Source organism: Argopecten irradians, unplaced genomic scaffold (assembly GCF_041381155.1).
Source record: "Argopecten irradians isolate NY unplaced genomic scaffold, Ai_NY scaffold_1011, whole genome shotgun sequence".
Taxonomy (NCBI): domain Eukaryota; kingdom Metazoa; phylum Mollusca; class Bivalvia; order Pectinida; family Pectinidae; genus Argopecten; species Argopecten irradians.
This window is the reverse complement of record NW_027188478.1, coordinates 1-21,412: the sequence shown is the minus strand read 5'-3', so window position 1 is coordinate 21,412 and position 21,412 is coordinate 1. Positions and strand designations below refer to the sequence as shown.

Sequence of the window (21,412 nt, the reverse complement as noted above, 5' to 3'; positions counted from 1 at the left end):
TCAAAGCACAAAAATTTATACTAAACTCTGTTCCCCTTCCCCAAGGATGTTTCTGGCCAAATTTGGTTACATTCCATGCAGAACTCAGTATGACTATGTAGCGATCTAAAGGGAAATGTTGACAGACAACGAATGGACGGACGACGGACGAAGCACCATGACATAAAAACTTACTAAAATGGCCACTCATTGACAATATTTCACATTTTTTATTGCAATTGAGTCTTTCTTGTCCGTTCGTCGTCCGTTGTGCGTCGTTCGTGGAACGTTTCCTTTGAGAATGCGATAACTTGAGTGAATGTTAAACCGAGCTTAATGATAACTTTTTGTGTAGACTAACATTGGAAAGATCTCGAACGAGTTCCGAAAATCAGCTTGATTCAACTGTAATTTTACGGTGTTATTGCCCTTTGCACTAATAACTTAAAATTGGACCTTGGTGAGAACGTGATAACTTTTAGTAAAATATTAAACTGAGCTTAATGAAACTTTGTATGTTAGATTTAACATTGGATAGATCTTGGACAAGTTCGAAACTTACGGAGTTGTTGTCCTTTGCAATAATAATTATTGAACCTTGTTGACACGATAACTAAGTAAATATGAACCGAACTGAATTGATGTATGTGAACAAACATTAGAAATAATCTCAGACGAGTCCGAAAATCAGCTTGATTCGACAATAATTGACGGAGTTATTGCCCTTTGCACTAATAATTATTATTGGACCTTGTGAATACGGTAACTTGAATAAATATGCACACAGCTTCACGAAACTTTGTATTTACACTTAAAATTGGAAGATCTCGGATAAGTTTGAAAATTGATTAGATTGTAACTTACAAGTTATTGCCCTTGCAATTATAATTATTGAATCTTGTGAAAATGATAACTTGAGTAAAAATGTACCAAGCTTAATGAAAACTGTGTGTAGACTAACATTGGAAAGATTTCGGACAAGTTAAAAATTAGCTTGATTCACAATCTCCAAATTATTTACAGAGTTATTGCCCTTTGCAATAATAATTATTGAACCTTGTGAACATGGTAATGTTAGTAAATATGCACCAAGCTTAATGAAACTTTGTATGTAGACCTATTAGATGTATGTTCCTATTTCGCAAACAAAAGACATCAGTTGGCTAGTAAATTAATACGTAACTAATTTGTATTAAATATCAGGTGACAGTTAAGGCCAATGGGCCTCTTGTTCATAATTAATGTATTTTAGGATGACCGGTAACCATAGAAACTTTAGCTAACAGCTGCAATGATACAAAACTGACATGCCAATTATATCATTACTTGAATTCAACCATTTTAAGTTTTAAAATATAATTGATTTGAAATTTTGACTTGTTTGGGGAGCCAAAAAGTGCAAAAAAAAAGCAAGCATTTTCCTATGTGAAAAGGTTTTTTTGAACATAATGGCATTTACTTAAAGTTATCAGTGCAAATGGTAACAACTGTGATGTTTAAAGCTGCAAACCTATTTACAAAGGGGTAAGTACCCTGGGAGTGTGATACTAATTTTCAATTTAAAAAACTCCTGTGAAATTTGGAATTATGGAAACCAACATCTAGCCAGACAGGACGGACAGACAACAACAAAACACTATAGTCCGGATATAATTACGAGGTTTCATCGCCAAGGGACTAACAAGCAAACGTTAACCAGGTCAGTTGACTTAAAATACAAGCTAAACTCTGAATAATAGCCAATATCAAAATTTAATTAAATCCCTAAATGAGATAAAGATACATGTAGTACATATCATAAAATCAAATTATTTAACAAAAAATGTAATGATTATTATGCCTTTGTGTGTTATAAAAAAGACATAACAAAAAAGTAATAACAAACTTCAATTTCCAAATCCAATATGACTGCCGGTCAACAATCTTGTTGTTGGATTGGTCCAAATACTCAATATGCTTAACATGGGCTTAAAGGGAACTTAATATGAAAAGTCATCCCTTCAGTACTTTCTGAGAGACAGTGGTAACAGACTTTAACTACATGTATCTAAATCCAAGATGGCTGTCTGTAAGCCATCAAAATCTTCTTCCAAAAATGCAGTTTGCACAACTAAAGCCCAAAGTGGGCCTATACCTATGAAACTTGAGACCCCTTCATTCTTTTCTGTGAAATAAAGACAATAATTATTTAGGAATAGATGGACAAATGGAAGGACAGACTATGGAGGAAAGACGATTTGAAAAGCCCACCTTCTGATTAGAGTAGTATAGCTATAGGCTTGATACAGTATTAGTACATAGCATCTTAAACATGTATTCGTAAAATGTTCAAGTAATGGAAACATAACAAGCTAAATTGATGAAATTAAATCTCCTGAAGTGTGTCCAATAGAATCATACCAACTTTTTTGAAATTAAGGATTCAGGTCAAATGATAGACAATAGTAACATAGTTTTTGTATTGTTATACACTATATCATCTTACCCCCACCCTCCGTTTCCAACATGGGACTAATTATATACTTTTTTGATAATTAAACACTGCTTAGATAATGCTTAATACTGTGTTACCTACACAAGTATAGTCACTGCAGCATGCACTGATTAAGAAATAAAGAGGAGTATTTCTCAACAAAATAACATAAAAGAAAGGTACTAGTTTTATAGCACAATAATGAAATAGAAAAATTGAGATGAATGGTTATACAAGTAATGTATTATATGTGTACATTGTATATTGCATACGCTGCTTAGCATATTTTATACTTGCAAATAAAAAAATATTATCATATTTCAAAAACTAATTAGGGCTGTTCCAGTAAAACATATATGTCTGGAGTGAAGGCACTTTAATAATTATGGCAGCAATTTACACACAATGGCTATGATTATGATACACAGTGGTGTTCCAAATTAAATTTGCATTTGACCCATATTAAAGATATCTTATATACAAAATCAAAATTTAAAAATTTAGTTACTCTAAAACAAGGAAATACTCGACAGCCATTCTGAAGAGGAGAAAAGATGCGACTTGTGAAATAAGTAGGCTAGCTTGTCTTCTTAATCATCAAACTGCAAAGGTTTCTACTAAAATTCATGGAGTGATGACTTAAGAAGTTTTTGATTTTACCTTTTTATCTATGTCCCTAACATTCTGTGTCAGCAGCTTTGACCTAGACAACATTTCAATTTATATGTGGAATTAACTTTTTGCTTTGCTGTGTAGAAAAAAGTTGTAGCTTCTAGCTAGGCAATAAACTAGTAACTGAGTATTAATTGTGTCACAAAGAAGATAATTTAGCAGTGAACTGGACTAGTTGAGAATTGCATGTTTGATTAATTTATTGTAAACTCTGTACATATAGATACAATGTACTTATAATTTTGATCAGAAATGCTTAACAAGAGGAAATATGTTCATTGAATCAAATTTCAAAGACTTCAGAATCTATAGCCCACAAAAAAGTGAAGACAACAAGATACATGATAAAATGTACATTTTTTGTTCTTAAAAAAAAAAAGAAAATTAAAAGAATGAAGGTGGAGCAGCAATTTACAACATTCAACTGCATCAAAAGTCTTACACTTGTAACTGTAAGGTCTTATGCACACTTTTTAGAACCATATGAAAAACATATGAATATTATTTGCATATCTCTCCAGCTACAGAAAAATGTATTTGTTTTATGCTTATATTAAGGGGATATAGCGATACCTAACAGACCCAGGGACTAAAATGGTCACCTGAATCGTGTAATGTTTCTGAAAGCAATATCTTGGGATATAGCTAAATTTAGAAATGATTTTTGAAATTGTGAGAGATAGTGAAGTTTTTTCTTTATGTTTTATTAGACTTTAATTGGAAAAGAACATTTTTTTAAAAACCTATTTGATCTTCAATTTCGGTTTAGCCCAGTCATCAGCTAATAGAGGTCCAACAGTGCAAAACACAAAAGTAAAATGTAAACCTTCTTGTTTATGACTAGTGATTATGTATATTTACAAACTGTAAAGCCAAAAAGTTGTGTCTTCCAACTATATCTAATATAAAGCAGCAATATTGACCTCCTATTTAGGAGGAAATGGTAACACATATACATAATTTTGATCAACTATCTAAATACCCTTAAAATCACGAGCAGTATGAGATTCCAAATAACTTTGACTTAGATTAAGTTTTGAAATATCTGTCACTTTAATTTTTGGCCCTGTTCATCCATCCACATTAATTTGTGCCAACTTTGGGTGATTCCCAATTGGAAACTGAAAATGATATTCTCCAAAGTTTAATTTCCTTAATTACTTAACTCGTTCACTGTTGAAGACACATTTAGGCTCTTCTTAATCCATTAAGAAATTTCAGGCAGGAATGAGTTAAACTACATACAATTAACTTCCCCTCCAAAAGGAAAATGCAAAGTCCTCCCCCTCAAATCCATAGTTGAGTCTCTGGTGATTTTTTATTTTCTTGACCATGGCAGCATTAAAGGTCACTGAGCATAATTTCAAAAGTAATTTTTCTTTTTTCAAATTTTGAAGAAGTGGATATAATGTGGTGATATGTTTTTCACAAAAGATATAAATTGAGGTGTTACTACGTATATTGAACTTGGCTTAAATCTATTCTTAATGACATCCATGTTAAACACTTAAACTTCACTTGCGTAATACTTAAGTTGAACTTGAAATTTGGATATTGTGCATAAATGGATAAAACAAAGCTGCATCAATGTATACTCATGCATATCTATCAGCTAATTTAGATCTGAAAGACATAATGATGATGGCACATCTAATCCTTCAAACTTCCTGTAGAGAAACAGATTAAAATATTCATTGTCAGAGAACAATCAATAAAAGGCAGGTTTCAGATCCAAATTTGTAGGCAATATTCTTCTTGTTTTCATGGATGATGGAACAGTTTCTCAATGGGTGAATGCTTGGTCGATTAACAATGAAGAACAATACCATTATGATCCAATCTTGGGGGGACCTTCATTTAGTAGTATAATTTGGATATTGTTGTAAATGGATTTCTACAAATATGGCATTTTTTATCTCTTTCATCAAGTTCTATTGCACACACATAGCATATGATGTGACCGCAGCTCAAGAATGAATCACAGTATCTGTCGGCACAAATTTGGCAGGTTGGAATCTTTGGCATATTCACAATCTGAAAAATGAATGACAAATTCATGATTATTGTGTACATATTACTATGCAAACCTCTATAATGAATCATTTATTTTCTTTGGGCAAAATTTTCGTGGATTATAAACTTTTACAATTTCATTGGCACTTAAATTCGTGGAGAAGACCTTACAGTACATTAAAGTCAAAATTATAGTTGGCACTGTCACCTATATATATATATATATATATATATATTTTGTACATATATGTAGAAAAATAAATATAGTATATATCCTTGTGATGGAATTACAAGAGATCCCAGAGGGATCTTGCATTGGCGCCCACCAAAGAATGATCTATGTTGAAAATGGAAAGAGGGATATTTTCTCTGCTTTTCAAATTTTAACTGCATACTACATATGCAATTTGGGACAGATCTTTTCAGTACTTTCTGAAATATATAGCAGTAACAAACTTTAAATATTAAAATCCAAGATGGCGTCCGGTCGGCCATCTTGTTGACCGATTGGTCCCAAAATGCAATATGCACAACAAATGTCCTAGGGGAACCTACAAATGAAATTTGAGACAGATACCTTAATTCAGTACTTTCTGAGAAATAGTGGTAACAAACTTTAACTATCAAAATCCAAGATGGCTGACTGGCGGCCAACTTGTTGACCAATCGGTCTTAAAATGCAATATGCACAACTAGGGCTCTAGGGGAACCTATCTTTAAAATTTGAAAAAGATTCCTTCAGTACTTTTTGAGAAATAGCGATAACAAGAATTGTTAACGGACAGACGGAAAGACGGACGGACCACGGACCACTAACGAAAGGCGATTTGAATAGCCCACCATCATCAGATTGGGTGCTAAAAATATTAAAAAAACAAAAATTAATCGGGTCAGCCGAGACCAATTGTATACTAAAGGTATATTAAAATGTTATCTCAGGATAATAATTATAACCTAGTTTGATTCATTTCCTATGGAAATTGAGCAAATAATGCTAAGCTGCATAGAGTATTTGATTCCAAAGATTGTTTGAACATTTTGTCATTTTGGCCCCTTTTGACCCTGCCCCTCAGACCCATGGGTCCGGCCTGGACATTTTTACTATGATTTTAAAATGCCATCTCTAGCAAATAATTTTAATTAAGTTTGAATCATTTTGTATGGAAATTGAATAAATAATGCTCAAAAATGCTCAATACGATATGAACAAGAGTAAATTTGACCCCCTCCCCAGTGAAAAATCTGATACCCCAGGGCTATGAAATTCACCATTTTGGTAAAGGGCCTTAAAACACCTCTATCTATAAAGAGTATTTGATTCTAGCACATCTGTGAATAAACAAATAATTTCAGTTAATTATATCCTTTTTTGCCCCTCCCGCAACCCCCTGGGGCGTAGGGCACACATAATTCTTAATTTTGATTGGCCTTATGCCTAAGAAGATTTGTGCAAAATTTCATTGAATTTTCTTCAGAGGTTTTTGAGAAGTAAAAAATGTAAATTGTTTACCGACGCACGAGACAAATCGCACGACGACGGACAAAAGGCAATCAGAATAGGTTACTTGAGACTTTGTTTCAGGTGACCCAAAATTGCATATTTGGGTACTATGTATTATCACCATAATAATATAGTTTTAAGGTGAAAATTACTCGTAATTACATGTGCTATCAAAAGCAGACATAGTGTGACAGACTAATAATATAAACTTATAATTACCACTGGTGAACTATGTGGTGAAACATAGGAATGATCTGTATCACAAACAGTGACATCCATTTCGCCAGCAGTAGCATCTGTACCAGCAGTAGCGTTTTTAGCATCTGTACCAGCAGTAGCGTTTGTAGCATCTGTACCAGCCAGTAGCGTTTGTAGCATCTGTACCAGCAGTAGCCGGTTTGTAGCATCTGTACCAGCAGTAGCGTTTGTAGCATCTGTACCAGCAGTAGCGTTTGTAGCATCTGTACCAGTAGTAGCATTTGTAGCATCTGTACCAGCAGTAGCGTTTGTAGCATCTGTACCAGCAGTAGCGTTTGTAGCATCTGTACCAGCAGTAGCGTTTGTAGCATCTGTACCAGTAGTAGCATTTGTAGCATCTGTACCAGCAGTAGCGTTTGTAGCATTTGTACCAACAGTAGCATTTGTAGCATTAGTGACAGCTATACCAGCATTGACATTAATATCCCATACATCCACAGGAATCTCTAGATCATCCATGTTTACATGTAACAAATCTGGTAGTTCAGGTGATGATGGTACACTTATCAAGCTTACATTGGGACTTGGGACATTAAGGTCTAGGTCTGGGAGCTCCCAGTCCTCCTCCTCCTCCTGAAAGAAACAAAAGAGTCCAAATCTAAAGAAATTATCATCTCAATGAATCTATCCAGTATGTTATGTTGTGATTACATGTATATAACAAGAATCCCATAGGGGTTGTATTGCTCACCTGCACCAGGTAATACGAAATATCATCAATATTAAGAACTTATTTACATCCATAATTATGATTTGAAACAAAGTTGCATAAGTTGCCTTTTGTAGATTATTCATGACTTAGTTTTTGAAAGAACCTTATGGTTTACTGATATATCAGAAATGCCAAAGACTTCTTTTGAATTATATCAAAATGCTAATTGTTGCTTGTTATTTTAAACATCAAAGACGCAGACAACTTGCGTCAGAGAAATCCCTGCTGGTTTATCAGCCATATTGTTTCCTGATCATTCATAAAAAGCACTTTGCAAACCTTTGATGACCAAGATGATATTTGAGAATGTTTGAGAAATATCTATTTGCAATTTTTGGGCAAGAGCAGTAAAATCAAGATATCACAGAGGGATCTTGGCACCCACCATCAAATTATCTATGTTGGTCAAAGCAAAGAGGGAACTTCTCTTCATTTCCTTCTTTCCCTTCACTGTCAAAATCCAAGATGGTCATACAATAATGTATGTCAGCAATCTTGTCTTAAGACAGATCCCTTTGACAATTTCTGAGCAATAGCAGTACTCTTCAACTATCAAAATCCTAAATGAATGAATGTATGTTGGATATCCCACTCAAATCAGTCCCAAAATACAATATGCACCACGAAATACCCAGGGGAACGTATACATGAAGTTAGTTCCCTTTAGCATTTTCTGAGAATTGGCATCAACATAATTGTTTACGAATAGAAGGAATGGCATCAGTTGAATAGAAAAAGAATTAAATGCAGTTTTTCAAGATGCGGACTTTGGCTCCCATCTTGGATTTGAGAAGTAGTCCAAAATGTATTTTCAAGATGGCAGCCATCTTGCCTTTTAATATTTAAAGTTTGTTACATCTATTTATCAGAAAGGATTGAAGGTTGCCCACATCTTGGATTTCAGATCAACCAAAAATATAGCACTTCTTCAGGACCAAGTCAGGATAATTTCAGGTAAGTTTCAGCTAAATTGCACTGGTATAACTTATGAAGTTCAAAATGTGTTTTCAATATGGCGGTCATAGTGGCCATTTTGGTTTTCAGATTGACCAGGTAAGTAGCAACACTTGGTCATGACCATGTCAGATATTTTCTGGCAAGTTTCAGCTATATCGCAAATGTGTAACTTTAGAAGATGTTCAAAATGTGTTTTCAAGATGGCAGCTGTGGTGGCCATCTTGAATTTCTTACTGGGCAACTCGAAAAATAACAACGCTTGGTCAAGATCATGTCAGAATCATTTCAGGCAACTTTCAGCCAAATTGCATTTGCAAAACTTGAGAAGAAGTTCAAAATGTGTTTTTAAGATGGCAGCTGTGGTGGCCATCTTGGATTTCTTACTAACCTAAAAATAACAAATACACATGACTTGGTTGGGATAATGTCAGGTTCATTTTAAGTGAATTTCAGCTTAATCCCACTGGTCTTACTTCATAAGTTTACAGACGACGGATGGCGCATATGACGATTTTCACTGAGTCATGTGAATTTGTTTTAGACATTTGAAATGCATGAATTTACTTGTGAACCAAAAAAAGATTTCATAATTAACAGTTACAAACTCACCTTTGGCTTTGACATAAGGTAGAGTCTTGGCTTGGTTGTTAGACAATTCAGCCTTACGTAGTCCTTTAGTAGAAACATGGCTGAAGGTATCAGGTTTTGTTTAAAATCACCCAAGCAATGGGAAAAACTCCCCCACGTGCCTTTCTTGGAAGTACCTATAAAGCAGAAGAATTTTTTATAGCCAAACAATAAATATATATTGATGGAATCTTATTTATAGCTTATATATAGATGGAAAATTCTTGTGTTGATTATTCAATAATCACATCATAAACAATACCTGGCCCAATGCCTTGCTGAACCCAAAAAGCTTTACAGATTTACAGTAACCTTAACCTTGACTTATCAGTTGCACAGCAATACAACCCCAAATCCTTCGTGCTGAAAGCTGTGAAGAGAACATCAATCAAGAAGTATTGCGTAAAGAAGCATAAACCTAAATAATTTAGTAGTTTAATATCTCGAAATGTGATATTTCATACAGATCTACATGTATGATGTAACAGGAATTTTGGTAGAGGACTACAGCCCAAACAAGGAACATAACAGTTAACTCTTCCCATATATAACAAACACACATTTTTGATGTGTGGATATCTATGCTAGCAAATCTTATTGAAATAATTTCACCTTCTATAGGAGTACATTTACTTCACTCCGTTGTATAATTGGTTAAATAAAGAGGCATATCAAAGACAGGTTACTCGCAATCCAATAACAATTCATTTATCAATAAGTTTGTTTTTTAACAAGTGAAAAAGCTTAGTTACCTATCTTCCCAAAACTCAATTCCACTGTGTATTATATGTACCATATATTTCATAACTAACGTTACATAACATTTCATTCAAATCAATCCTTTTTCAGTTTGTCACCGTGAAACCAAACTTCAACTAAAAAAATCCATTTACCTAGATATTTTGATCTTACCATTTGGAAAAAACAATTCTTTAGCTTTTTCCATTATGCTGTTGTAATCAGCAGTGAGGGGGAAATCTACTGTTCTGGTCCCACCTCCTGACATTGCCCGAACTTGGGTGTATCTATTGTTATGAAATGCCATCCATCCAATGTTTATCTTACACGTTCTCTCTTTTGCTTGTGAAATAGTGGTTCTACTCTGTAAATAAAACAAGAGACTCATAGGCCTTAACAGTCACCTGAGTTCGGTTACAGAATTTAAGAAAGTGTAAACGCTATATTGGACCCTTGCACCCATCCGGCTCTTGAAGTTGGTTAGGACTATATGTGAGCAAATCTTTTTATATAGTGCCAAAATGGCCACAAATTGTATTTTTTTTTCTTTCACATATATGCAATAATGCAAATTTAAAGAAGATTTTCAAAATTTCAGTCATTTTGACCCCGTCTAGCCCCATCCCTTAGGCCCCTTGGTGTCAGACAAGACAAATAAGGATATTAATGGTATATTAAAATGCTATCTCTGGGTTATGATTATAACCATGTTTGAATCAATTCCTATGAAAATTGAGCAAATAATGCTCAACAAGTCAGGCCCAGAGGGCCTGTATTGCTCACCTGGTTTTTGGTTCATAATTCCATGCATAACTTTAAGACTAATAGCGATTTAAAGGATTTACCTCTATTTCCCTATTGGGACCCACCCCACCTGCTCCCGGGGGATCACAGCCAAACATTATACAAACTCTATTCCCCTTCCCCCAAGGATGTTTCTGGCCAAATTTGGTTACAATTCATGCAGAACTTTATGACTATTAGCGATTTAAAAGAGTTTATCTCTGTTTTCCCTATTGGGCCCACCCCTCCTGCCCCTCAGGGGTCAGAGCCAAAATTTATACGAACTCGGATTCCCTTCCCCCAAGGATGTTTCTGACCAAATTTGGTTAAAAGCCTTGTAAAACTCTATCATAAATAAGTATGACTAGTAATGATTTAAAGGAAATGTTGACGGACGGACTGACGACGAAAGCCGCACCATGACATAATTGTGTGATAAAATGGTTGTGATATGACAATTTTGTTATTGCACCTTTATCAGATCTTGACCTGATATCAGCCCTTGGGCCTGCGGATCATGGTCTTGACCTGATAAAGGGCGTGTTATCAAAATTGTCATATAAACTCTGAATATTATACATGTATATAATGATTATTTTGAAAGAAATGATCAGATTTTGACTAAAATAATATATTTTTTACCACATTAGACATTACTGGACAGTTTTATGTCAAAGTAAGCAAGTGAAAATAGCATTTGATCATTATAATCCACGTGAAGAAGCAGTAGAACTAATAACAATTTTATAACTGATTTAATAGAATGATTTATTGTGATTTTCAAACTATCTGACATCTAACTACCTGCGTATTCAGGCTCGTCCTTTTGTTTCGAATCTTCTTAACTAAATCCAATAGATTTTCATTTGAAGATGGACTGGTACAGGTAGCTGAAAAATAAGGAACATTTATATAAAAGGTATTATGCAATGATAGCTTTTGGATAATATTAGAAATATGCTGATTTTCTACTATTCTCATAGAATAATAATAACACAGAGTCAATATTCCATTTGTGAACTCAATCAATGCCCAAATGTTGAGTTCTTCAGGATGCAGGCTTGCTTTGGTCATTGTTCTTCTTGTAAATTAACATGCTAATCAGATACTCCTTTTGGCAAAATCACATATCCAATATAAAGAATATGGACTTTGATTCAGTCCATATAGTGTTATATTGCCTTGATGGATCTAAAATAATGACATTAAGGGCATAGGAGGTTTTCTACTAGAGGGTATAACATCATTTGGACCTTAACAAATTGATAATCATTGACCCAAGAAAATAATTTTAACCAAAGACTTAGTCTGAATTCAATTATTGTAATAGGTTAATAAATGGAATGATTGTTTTATTATTTCTTTTAACTACCACATATGCTAACAGTGCATGCTTTAAAAGTTATATTGATCATCACTAGATATGCATCAAACAAGAGATCCCAGAGAGGTCTTGAATCCACAATCATTCCCAAAATACAATATGTACAAATAGGATCCATGGGGAGCCTGCATATAAAATTGCAGCTATATCCTTTCTGAGAAATAGCAGTAACATACTTCAAATGTTATCAAAATCCATGATGGCTGCCTGACAGATCCCTTCAGTACTTTCTGAAAATAGCGGTAACGAATTTCAACTATCAAAATTCAAGATGGCTGTCTGTCGGCCATCTTGAATTTTGATAGTTGAAAAACTAAGTTGCGCAATCTGCACACTTAAGGCCCTTAAAGCTTGGGGACCAATTGATACAGTCTATGAAATTTGAGACAGATTTGTTCAGAAATAGCGGTAAAAAACTTTGACTATCAAAATCCAAGATGGCTGCCTATCATAGATCTTGTTGACTGAATGGTCCCAAAATACAATCTTTAAATATTTTTATGTATAGTCTATTTGTATTAGTTCATGCTCAAATTGATTATTCTGTGACAACTTATAATGGTTGCTTTAGTGAAACTCAAAATATCTCACCATTTGTTGAGGACGGCAAGTTCAAGCTTTCATTATTTACTAAATAATGCAACTGTGTCATCAATTTCACATCCATCACTGAGGACCACTGTCATGCTTTGATTGTCCATAATTTCAAACTTGGTCCTAACTACAGTAAAGAACCATATAGAAGATTGATATTTTAAAAATACACATGCATTAATGATTATAATAATATGTACTCATAAATAAATTTAATTATAGTAATTACAGTGTTGGTACTCATGCAACTACATATTATGTACTATAAGCCCTAGACTAACTCATTCCTCTTACATGTATGTGGGTTTTATCAAACAAGAGGCCCATGGGCGGTCACCTGAGTTCGGATTCAGAATGAAACAAAGACACAAAAACACTATATATTGGCCAATCAGGACCTTGAAGTCAGTCAGTGGTTTTATAAATTTGACTTTTTAATCTATGAAGAGTATTTGGTTCCATTAAATCTATGAATTCAAAAGAAGATTTTTTTTAATTCTTAGTCATTTTGACCGCGTTTGGCCCTGCCCCACTGGTCCCTGGGGGTCAACAAGGACATATATGGATATGTTAAAATGCTATATCTCAGGGTAATAATTCTAACCAAGTTTGACTCATTTCCTATGAAAATTGAGCAAATAATGCTCATAAAAAGTTTATCCTATATAAAACATACTAAATTTGATCCCCTCCCCAGGAGAAAATCTGAGATCCCAGGGCTACGAAATTCACAATTTTTTGTAAAGGGCCTTAAGACCTTTTAACCTATGAAGAGTATCTGGTTCAGTATCTGGTTCCGACCTTTTAACCTATTAAGAGTATCTGGTTCCATCAAATTTGTGAATTCAGAAAAAGATTTTTAAAATGTTAGTCATTTTGACCCCTTTTAGCCCCGTCCCTCTGCCCCTGGGGGTCGGCCAGGACCAAAATGGATATGATTTTAAAATACTACCTCAGGCTGATAATTCTAACAAAGTTTGACTCATTTCCTATGAAAATTGAGCACATAATGCTCATAAATGTGTTTTTTCCTATATAAACTATAGTAAACTTGACCCCCTCCCAAAGCGGGAAACTTGAGACCCCAGGGTCAAATAACTCACAATTTTTTAAAAGATCTTAAGACCTTTCAATCTATGAAGAGTATTTCATTTTACCATTTCTGGAATTTCAGAGAAGATTTTTGAAGTTTTAGCCTATTTGACCCCATTTGGCACCAACTCTCAGGCCCCACGACGACAGACAAAAGGCGATTAGAATAGGTACATATATGTAGGTCACTGAGACTTCGTCTCAGGTGACCTAAAAATTGAATTGAACTACCTTTACTTTGGTTCCTGTAAAGTGTGAAACGAAAAGAAATCAAAGGAAACAAAATAGAACAAAACGAAACCAAGTCAAACAAGAAAATTACCTAAAAGTCAATATAGGTATAGTTTATATGCTGTCTACAGAGAACAATGGTTTTAACTACATAAACGCCCATCTGTCATACAGGATACCTAAGTGTTATATATTTATATACATGTATATATATATATATATATACTCTACCTGTATAATGGCTGGGTTGACAGCCACATGCATATGACACTGTACCTGTATAATGACTGGGTTGACAGACACATGTATATGACACTGTACCTGTATAATGACTGGGTTGACAGCCACATGTTTATAAACACTGTATCTGTATAATGACTGGGTTGACAGCCACATGTATATAACACTGTGCCTGTATAATGGTTGGGTTGACAGCCACATGTATATAACACTGTGCCTGTAAAATGGCTGGGTTGACAGCCACATGTATATATATAACACTGTACTTGTATAATGACTGGGTTGACAGCCACATGTATATAACACTGTGCCTGTATAATGACTGGGTTGACAGCCACATGTATATAACACTGTACTTGTATAATGACTGGGTTGACAGCCACATGTATATAACACTGTGCCTGTATAATGACTGGGTTGACAGCCACATGTATATAACACTGTGCCTGTATAATGGCTGGGTTGACAGCTATATATATATATACACCTAACTGGGTTGACATACAGCTACATGTATATACAAAGCAAAATTTCCTAACCTGAAATTGACAACAATTTTACATGAAATTTGACCTGAAATTTCTTGACTTGAAATTCTGGTTAGGAAATGTTGCCTGTGTAACACTGTACCTGTAAGATGAGTTAACATCCATGTAAAAGTGTACCAGTATACCATGAAACAATACCTATATAAATAACTACATATGTACTATGTATTCTTCTTGTCATACTAATTATTTAATTAAAAAATTGATTTTGTTTCGTTTTGCACTTTACACCCCTGTTTACACAATACTGATCAGTATATTGTATAGTAGGCTAAGGATTTATAAGTGAGAAGGATTTGTCACTCGGGGTTTTGGACCACTACATTGGAAGAGCTTTTGTATTTGTGCACTGACCGTGACATTGGGCGACGACTGATTTTTTTCTATATCCATCGGTGCAGCCTTTGATGTAACTTGCGGGTGCAAGGGTTACCGGGTGCAAGGGTTACCGTCTGAAGCGTGCTGTCATTTCAAGAGCTGTCGTATTTTTTTAATGAAAATTTAAGACATTTCTTCTAAAACTTCCGTCCTTAAAGCAAGTACTAAACATTGTAAAATTTAATTAACTTTACACTGGTGTTTCGTTTGACTCGATAAGACAAGTATTTGTTGAGAAAAATGGTTTTTATTCACGGTTCATAGGCGTCTCGCGTGGTGTTTGCGTAGTGTAAAGAGACAGACACGAATCCTTCTCACTTATAAATCCTTGAGAAGGCTTATTTTACAATGTATTATAAAAATTTTAAATTACATACGAGGTATATAGTATAGGATAGTCTAGTTCTTTTTTTTTAATATTTAATACTAAATTACTTGTTTAACTTACTTTTCATCATCATCTCATCCAGTTTGTTAGCACTTATTAGTTTTCCTCTTTCCTTCGTATTGTTCCATACTTTGAATGACTTTGTTGATGACATAATGCTACAGTAAAGTCGTAAAAGAAAAAAAGAAATTCAGATCAGCTATGTTGTTCATGTGCAATAAACATATACTGGGATCCTACCAGTAGTCGTGGAGGAACAATAGCTAGGGATTTGGGGAAAAATAATTGTTTGCATCTCATGAAACTATTATTTTCGCATAAACAAAAAAAAAAAAAAAAAAAAAAAACACATCATGAAGTATTCGTCAGCAGCTCCAGACATTCGGAAATCTGGATGCACAGTAGAATATGCACACATTCATGACTACTGGTAGGTCTAGGGTTAACAGAATATTTCTGGATAGTATAATAAAAAGTCTACATACTACATTTTGTAATTCCGTATGAAATTTAGATCAAATGAATTAGCATGGTTGCGTTTTCTCCTGCGTCTACGCGTTGGTAATTAGTGCCTACAATAGGCTAATACAGGTATTATAGCCAATGTATAACGTTAAGCTTAAGGTTATGCATTCACGTGCTCCGTTTATTTCTCGATATAAAAATAAAAATACAACTGTACTAGTCGTGTAAATAAAAATATTATCAGATCTCAATATTGGACAAATAATGATATTAAATCTAAGAGAGGATCAAGTGATAATCAATGAATCTGATTACATCTTCTATTTAATGGTGAAATCATCTTAATTTGTACTTACGTGTTTGCTAAATGCTACCAGTACTTGTGTAAATAGGCTGTACAGTTTTTAATGCTATGCGCAACCGGAAGTGAAGTGACAGTTGAAACTGTAACCAGTAATTAAATGACCACGATGGATCTTCACAAGCTAGAACTAGCTTACAGCGATCCGACCACAGCGATTCAGCGACTTACGTGTTTGCTGCACTACCTGACTACGTTGCCGCCGGTATGAAGCGTGTAAATATAAAACCCGAGGAGTTCCGAGAAGTCCGTGTCTATTTATAACTCAACTCGGCTAAACTATCTAGATGACATATATGGGCGAAAAGAGAATTCAGGTCGAGATCCGTGATATTTTTAATTTGTCTGTAGTGATAAGCTAACACGACTTGCCGAGATAGATAACTCGACAAGTCGTCTTAAAAGTCGACTTGTCAACATAGCTATCGCGGCAAACCTTCTTGTAAGACGACTTGTCGACATATTCTATCTCGACAAGTCGCGTTACGTTAACTCGACCTAAAATAACACGATGGCAGAAATATGCCACCATAGGATGCAGATATATCCCGAGTTTGGAGCTAAAACCGCGGCCCGCGGGAGAATTTTTAGCCCAAAGGTTGAATCTGGCCATTAAGACCGTAACAAAAATTCGTTGTGCCTTTATATAAGTGTATCGAGGGATGTAAATATTAATGTATATATATGGACAGGGCAAGCTAACAAGTAAAGCTGGTTTCCAAATGGGTATTGCGTATCTGTACTGTGACCTTTTTGGCTTTTAAATTACGTAACTGGTATTTTTCGTGATTCAAAAAATGAAATCTTGAAAAAATAATTTGTAATATAGTATAGTACGGTATGTACCACATGGACTTAGTACGAATGCTAATCCACAAAGCACACACACAGCTTTTAAACGAATTTTCAACCCACGGTTACATATATTGATAAATGATTATGGCCAAGAGGATGGAAATTCGTTGTACAAAGCAGAGTCCTTTTGCACTCTAACTTCCTCAGCTCGGACTAACAGCTACAATGTGTGCGTACACGCAGGCTACAGCTGCATGGCCGGGATATGCAGGATCACAATTTTTAATTTTGTAATCAAATATATAAAAACTTTTCTGAATTAACAAAATCAACGTCGAACTCTGCTGTATGGCGCCTTGCTTCATATACACAGTGCCCTATGAAAGGATGGCCTTTGAATTCCACTTTCATGACCAGATGTCGACATCTTTTAGTTTAGATGTCGACATCAATAACTGACAAGTCGGTGTCACACCCGAGCATAAACACGATTAATCGCCGAGTTACCGACTTTCTACATAATTATCTTGGAATCATTATGTGGGCAGGTTCATGTGGTAAGTCGACATATTCTTCTGTTTATGTCGACATCTTCCGATATGATGTCGACTTAATGCCTTAATTATGTCGACATCATTAAGTCGTAAGTCGGTAACTCGATGGCAGAAATATGCCACCAATATGGTCTATGGTACAAGCACTGACTTCAGTTTTCTATATTCAAAGATAGTGGCTATTTCAAATGATTTGCGCATGAGTAACAGGAAGGCGACAAGTCGACAACTCGACAACACGACAAGTCGACAACACGACAACTCGACAACACGACAAGTCGACATTTTACCGCGACAACACGATATTCTGTACGCGCTAATTAGCGTGTTTGAAATGTCGACTTGTCGTCTTGTCGACTTGTCGACTTGTCGCGGTTCGAAAACGCGACAAGTCGACATTTTAACTGTTAAATCTCGGGTTGTCGCAGTTTGAGACCGCGACAACTCGACAAGGCGACAACACGACAAGGCGACAACACAACAACACGAGATGGCCGTAATCAGCCACCATAGGTACGCGTGCCCAGAAACGATAACGTGACTGCACCTAAAACTCTTCATTTCAATGTGTACAGGTAGAGAGTGGATACCGGCACCAGTCGTGCTGCCACTCTCTCACCTGATGTCTATACGTTGCTATCCTGTGAAGGTGCATGGTCTTAAAATGTAGAGAAATTATTATACTAATTATGTAGTCATTTGGTTGGGTGTGTCGGGAGAATGAGTGAGGGAGTTGATCATTGTCTCGTTTACTTTACTGTAAGTTTTCATATTTCGTTAATAAATGTTTAATTGTTCGTCTGTTTTATTCGCTTATTTTCAAATCTAACAAGACTCTCCTCCTGTAATATGTATTTGAACCTAACTTAGTTAATAAAAAGTGTGTATTGCATCGGGACTAACATAAGGCTGTTGATTAATTAAATGTTGTGTAGCTGCTTGAAAGCGTTGGTAAAATATGCAAAAATGCACATTTCAGAAAAACAGGCCTATAGGGATCAGCACATATTTCTGTTACCAAATATCATGTCATTAAAGCTTTTATTTGACAAGAATCGACTCAACAAAAGCATACACATCGAGTCCTTTTTTTACCTTGTCGTGCAAATGGCGGTTGTAAATTATACAATGCAAATATGACATATAGGAAGGCATTTCAATCATCTAAATGTCCCTATTGGGTACTTTTAGGGACACTGAACATAAAACAAAGACTGAGAGAAAATGTCCAATCGCTGTATTTGGGGCAAATCATACAGATTTGTGAAAATGCATTTAAAATCATAAATTTCACTCTTTTGTTCTGAAAAGAAACATTCTCTCTGTGGCAATATAATATTGAATATGTACATCGATTTCTGTGAAACGCCTTTATGTATACCATATTTACGTGATATATTTTCCAATCGCCAATCTTTCAAAGAAATAACATGGCACCTTTTGGACTGAATCAGCGTAATGCTCATTTTGTGATAGATCTATCGTCTTTTTATATACCGAATGGGTACTGGGATCACAGTATGGCGTTTATGTGTGTTCTCGATACATTCAATTCAGTAAGATGCATTCTTGTTAAAATTCTACTTGGAATTCCGATCCACTACGATGCGGTACGATACGTAAACTCTAAGTTTGGGGTCACCTCAGCATGACCCCTGTGATTAGCCAAGCAGCTTGCTGTGATCCGAGGATCTTTCGAATCGAACAACTACTCCTACACGAAGGACTGGAACAGGAGGCAAGATAATGTAATTTTTTGTTAAACAATTATTCTTAACACAATCAGATTAACATCAATATAAAGTCATGAATAATGTTTTATTAGTATAATAAAATGACGCGGCATTTTACAAAAAATTAAAGTGAATAGTCGGGCAAAGAAAACCAGTCTAAATGCGTTCATTGGCCTTCCAAAAGTTCTCACATATTAATACGACGGTCAAGTTCTGCTTAGTTTCCCAGTTCTGACCATTAAAGTAAAGAAAAGTTGAAAGCATTGAAAGCGAGGCTGCGTGGAAATGTAACCACGGACATAGTGAGCCGGGAGGACGTTTTAGAATTTCCATACTTTAAAATAATTTCTTCGTACGCAGACAGATTTTGACGAGAGATTTTATTTTTCCATTTCATAAGAAATTATACTGGATACATTCACACCATTTTTACCGACTTTAGCCATCCTTGCCCGACTGTTCACTTTAAAGTCACGAATGTTCATTAAAACATCAAGTGGTATCATAACAATGTATGTTGATACAAAATATAACAATCAAACTTAAACAGTTATATTAATTTGTACTCAATTTCCAAACAATGAAGGAAAGAAAACAGCCGTACTGTTTTCAAACAGTACAACATTGAATGAAAAAGGCAGTCTAAATTAGGTTGAATTACAAAGATATGCGAATGTATATGATGTACGTTTGACACAGAAATACAGACCAATGTCTATCATCGAGGCACGGTCTTTTAAAAGCTTTATATTAAAGATTATTCGTGTAAATAAAGAAGGTGGCCTCTAGATTTAAAACAAAAATCACACAGACTTATATCTCAATTATTTTAAAACAATAATAGGTTTTTAATTAATAGTAGTTTGAATTTGATCACACTAGTATCGAATGTTTTTAAGTTTCATGATCATTCATTTGTGCAAATTTAGAACTTGATCGAGCCTTTTTTTATTTTTATCCAGTTATATATGTTGTACATGTATATGTATCCATACAGCGCTAAATTTGCCAATATTAGTAAGGTTTTTTTGCCTGATATACAGTCTATATATTAGGCAAAAAACCTAATAATATAGGCAGGTTTAGCGGACAAATGTACCCATTCCACAAAAGACGCATGTGATGATAGAAAGGACTTTTGTTTTGTTATTTTTCTATATACATATAGAAAGCAAGGGTAATATTTTGGTCAGTGAGATATTTCAGTCAAAATAACTATTATTTAAAGATGCTCCACCGCCGACAGAGCATAAATGATATTCATCACTAGAACAATAATTGGCGTTAAATCGTGTGTATTATGTCCTAATTAACACAAAAAAATATATCAAACAATTTATCTTGCCTTTGGTGCATGAGCAATCAGTACTTCATTCCATATAGCATATAGTGCCACCGACTTTTTCCGGAATGCGATTAATTATTTTTCATAGTTTTAACTAAAAGTAAAATTAGAAGCTGAAACCTTTTTATTGGCGGTAAGGGTGATAAAGCTTCTAATTTTACTTCAAGTTGAAATTACAAAAAATATTTAATTGCGTCCCGAAAAAAATCCGTGGCACTATATCTTATATGGAATGAAGTACTGATTTTTAGAGTACTACTACACACATATTTGTAATTGCCACACGCTGATTGGTTTTTACCGGCAGGTGCAAACAGCGTTGATCGACAGGCCATATCATCGGCCCCAGTGGACCGATTTTCATGCGGTTTTCGACATCTTCATTTTCAGATTATTTTACTTACTTCATTTCAATATCATTTTGCATTACACTAACACTTTAAAGGCTTGTAGCATAAATTCTGATTTTGCAACACTTTGTGATACAGAAAAATTATCTTTTATTCTCCAAAATAGTGATATGTGTTGTTATAGTGCCAAAACCTATAAACAAATATTAGATAAACGCCGAGACTTATTTTATAATAACTG

The 21,412-nt window shown here is 34.8% G+C and overlaps 1 protein-coding gene across 1 annotated transcript; it reads right to left on the bottom strand.

Annotated features, from left to right (window-relative positions):
- Nucleotides 1-6,992: 6,992 nt before the first annotated feature.
- Nucleotides 6,993-16,955, bottom strand: LOC138313873 (uncharacterized; the record flags this gene model as incomplete). Its single annotated transcript, XM_069254131.1, has 7 exons — nucleotides 16,566-16,955; nucleotides 15,629-15,726; nucleotides 12,689-12,818; nucleotides 11,518-11,603; nucleotides 10,105-10,294; nucleotides 9,175-9,329; nucleotides 6,993-7,469 (listed from the first exon to the last, which is right to left on the bottom strand). Coding segments are annotated over exons 3-7 (984 nt in total), but the record flags the coding sequence as incomplete, so codon positions are not given.
- Between the last annotated feature and the right edge of the window lie 4,457 nt (nucleotides 16,956-21,412).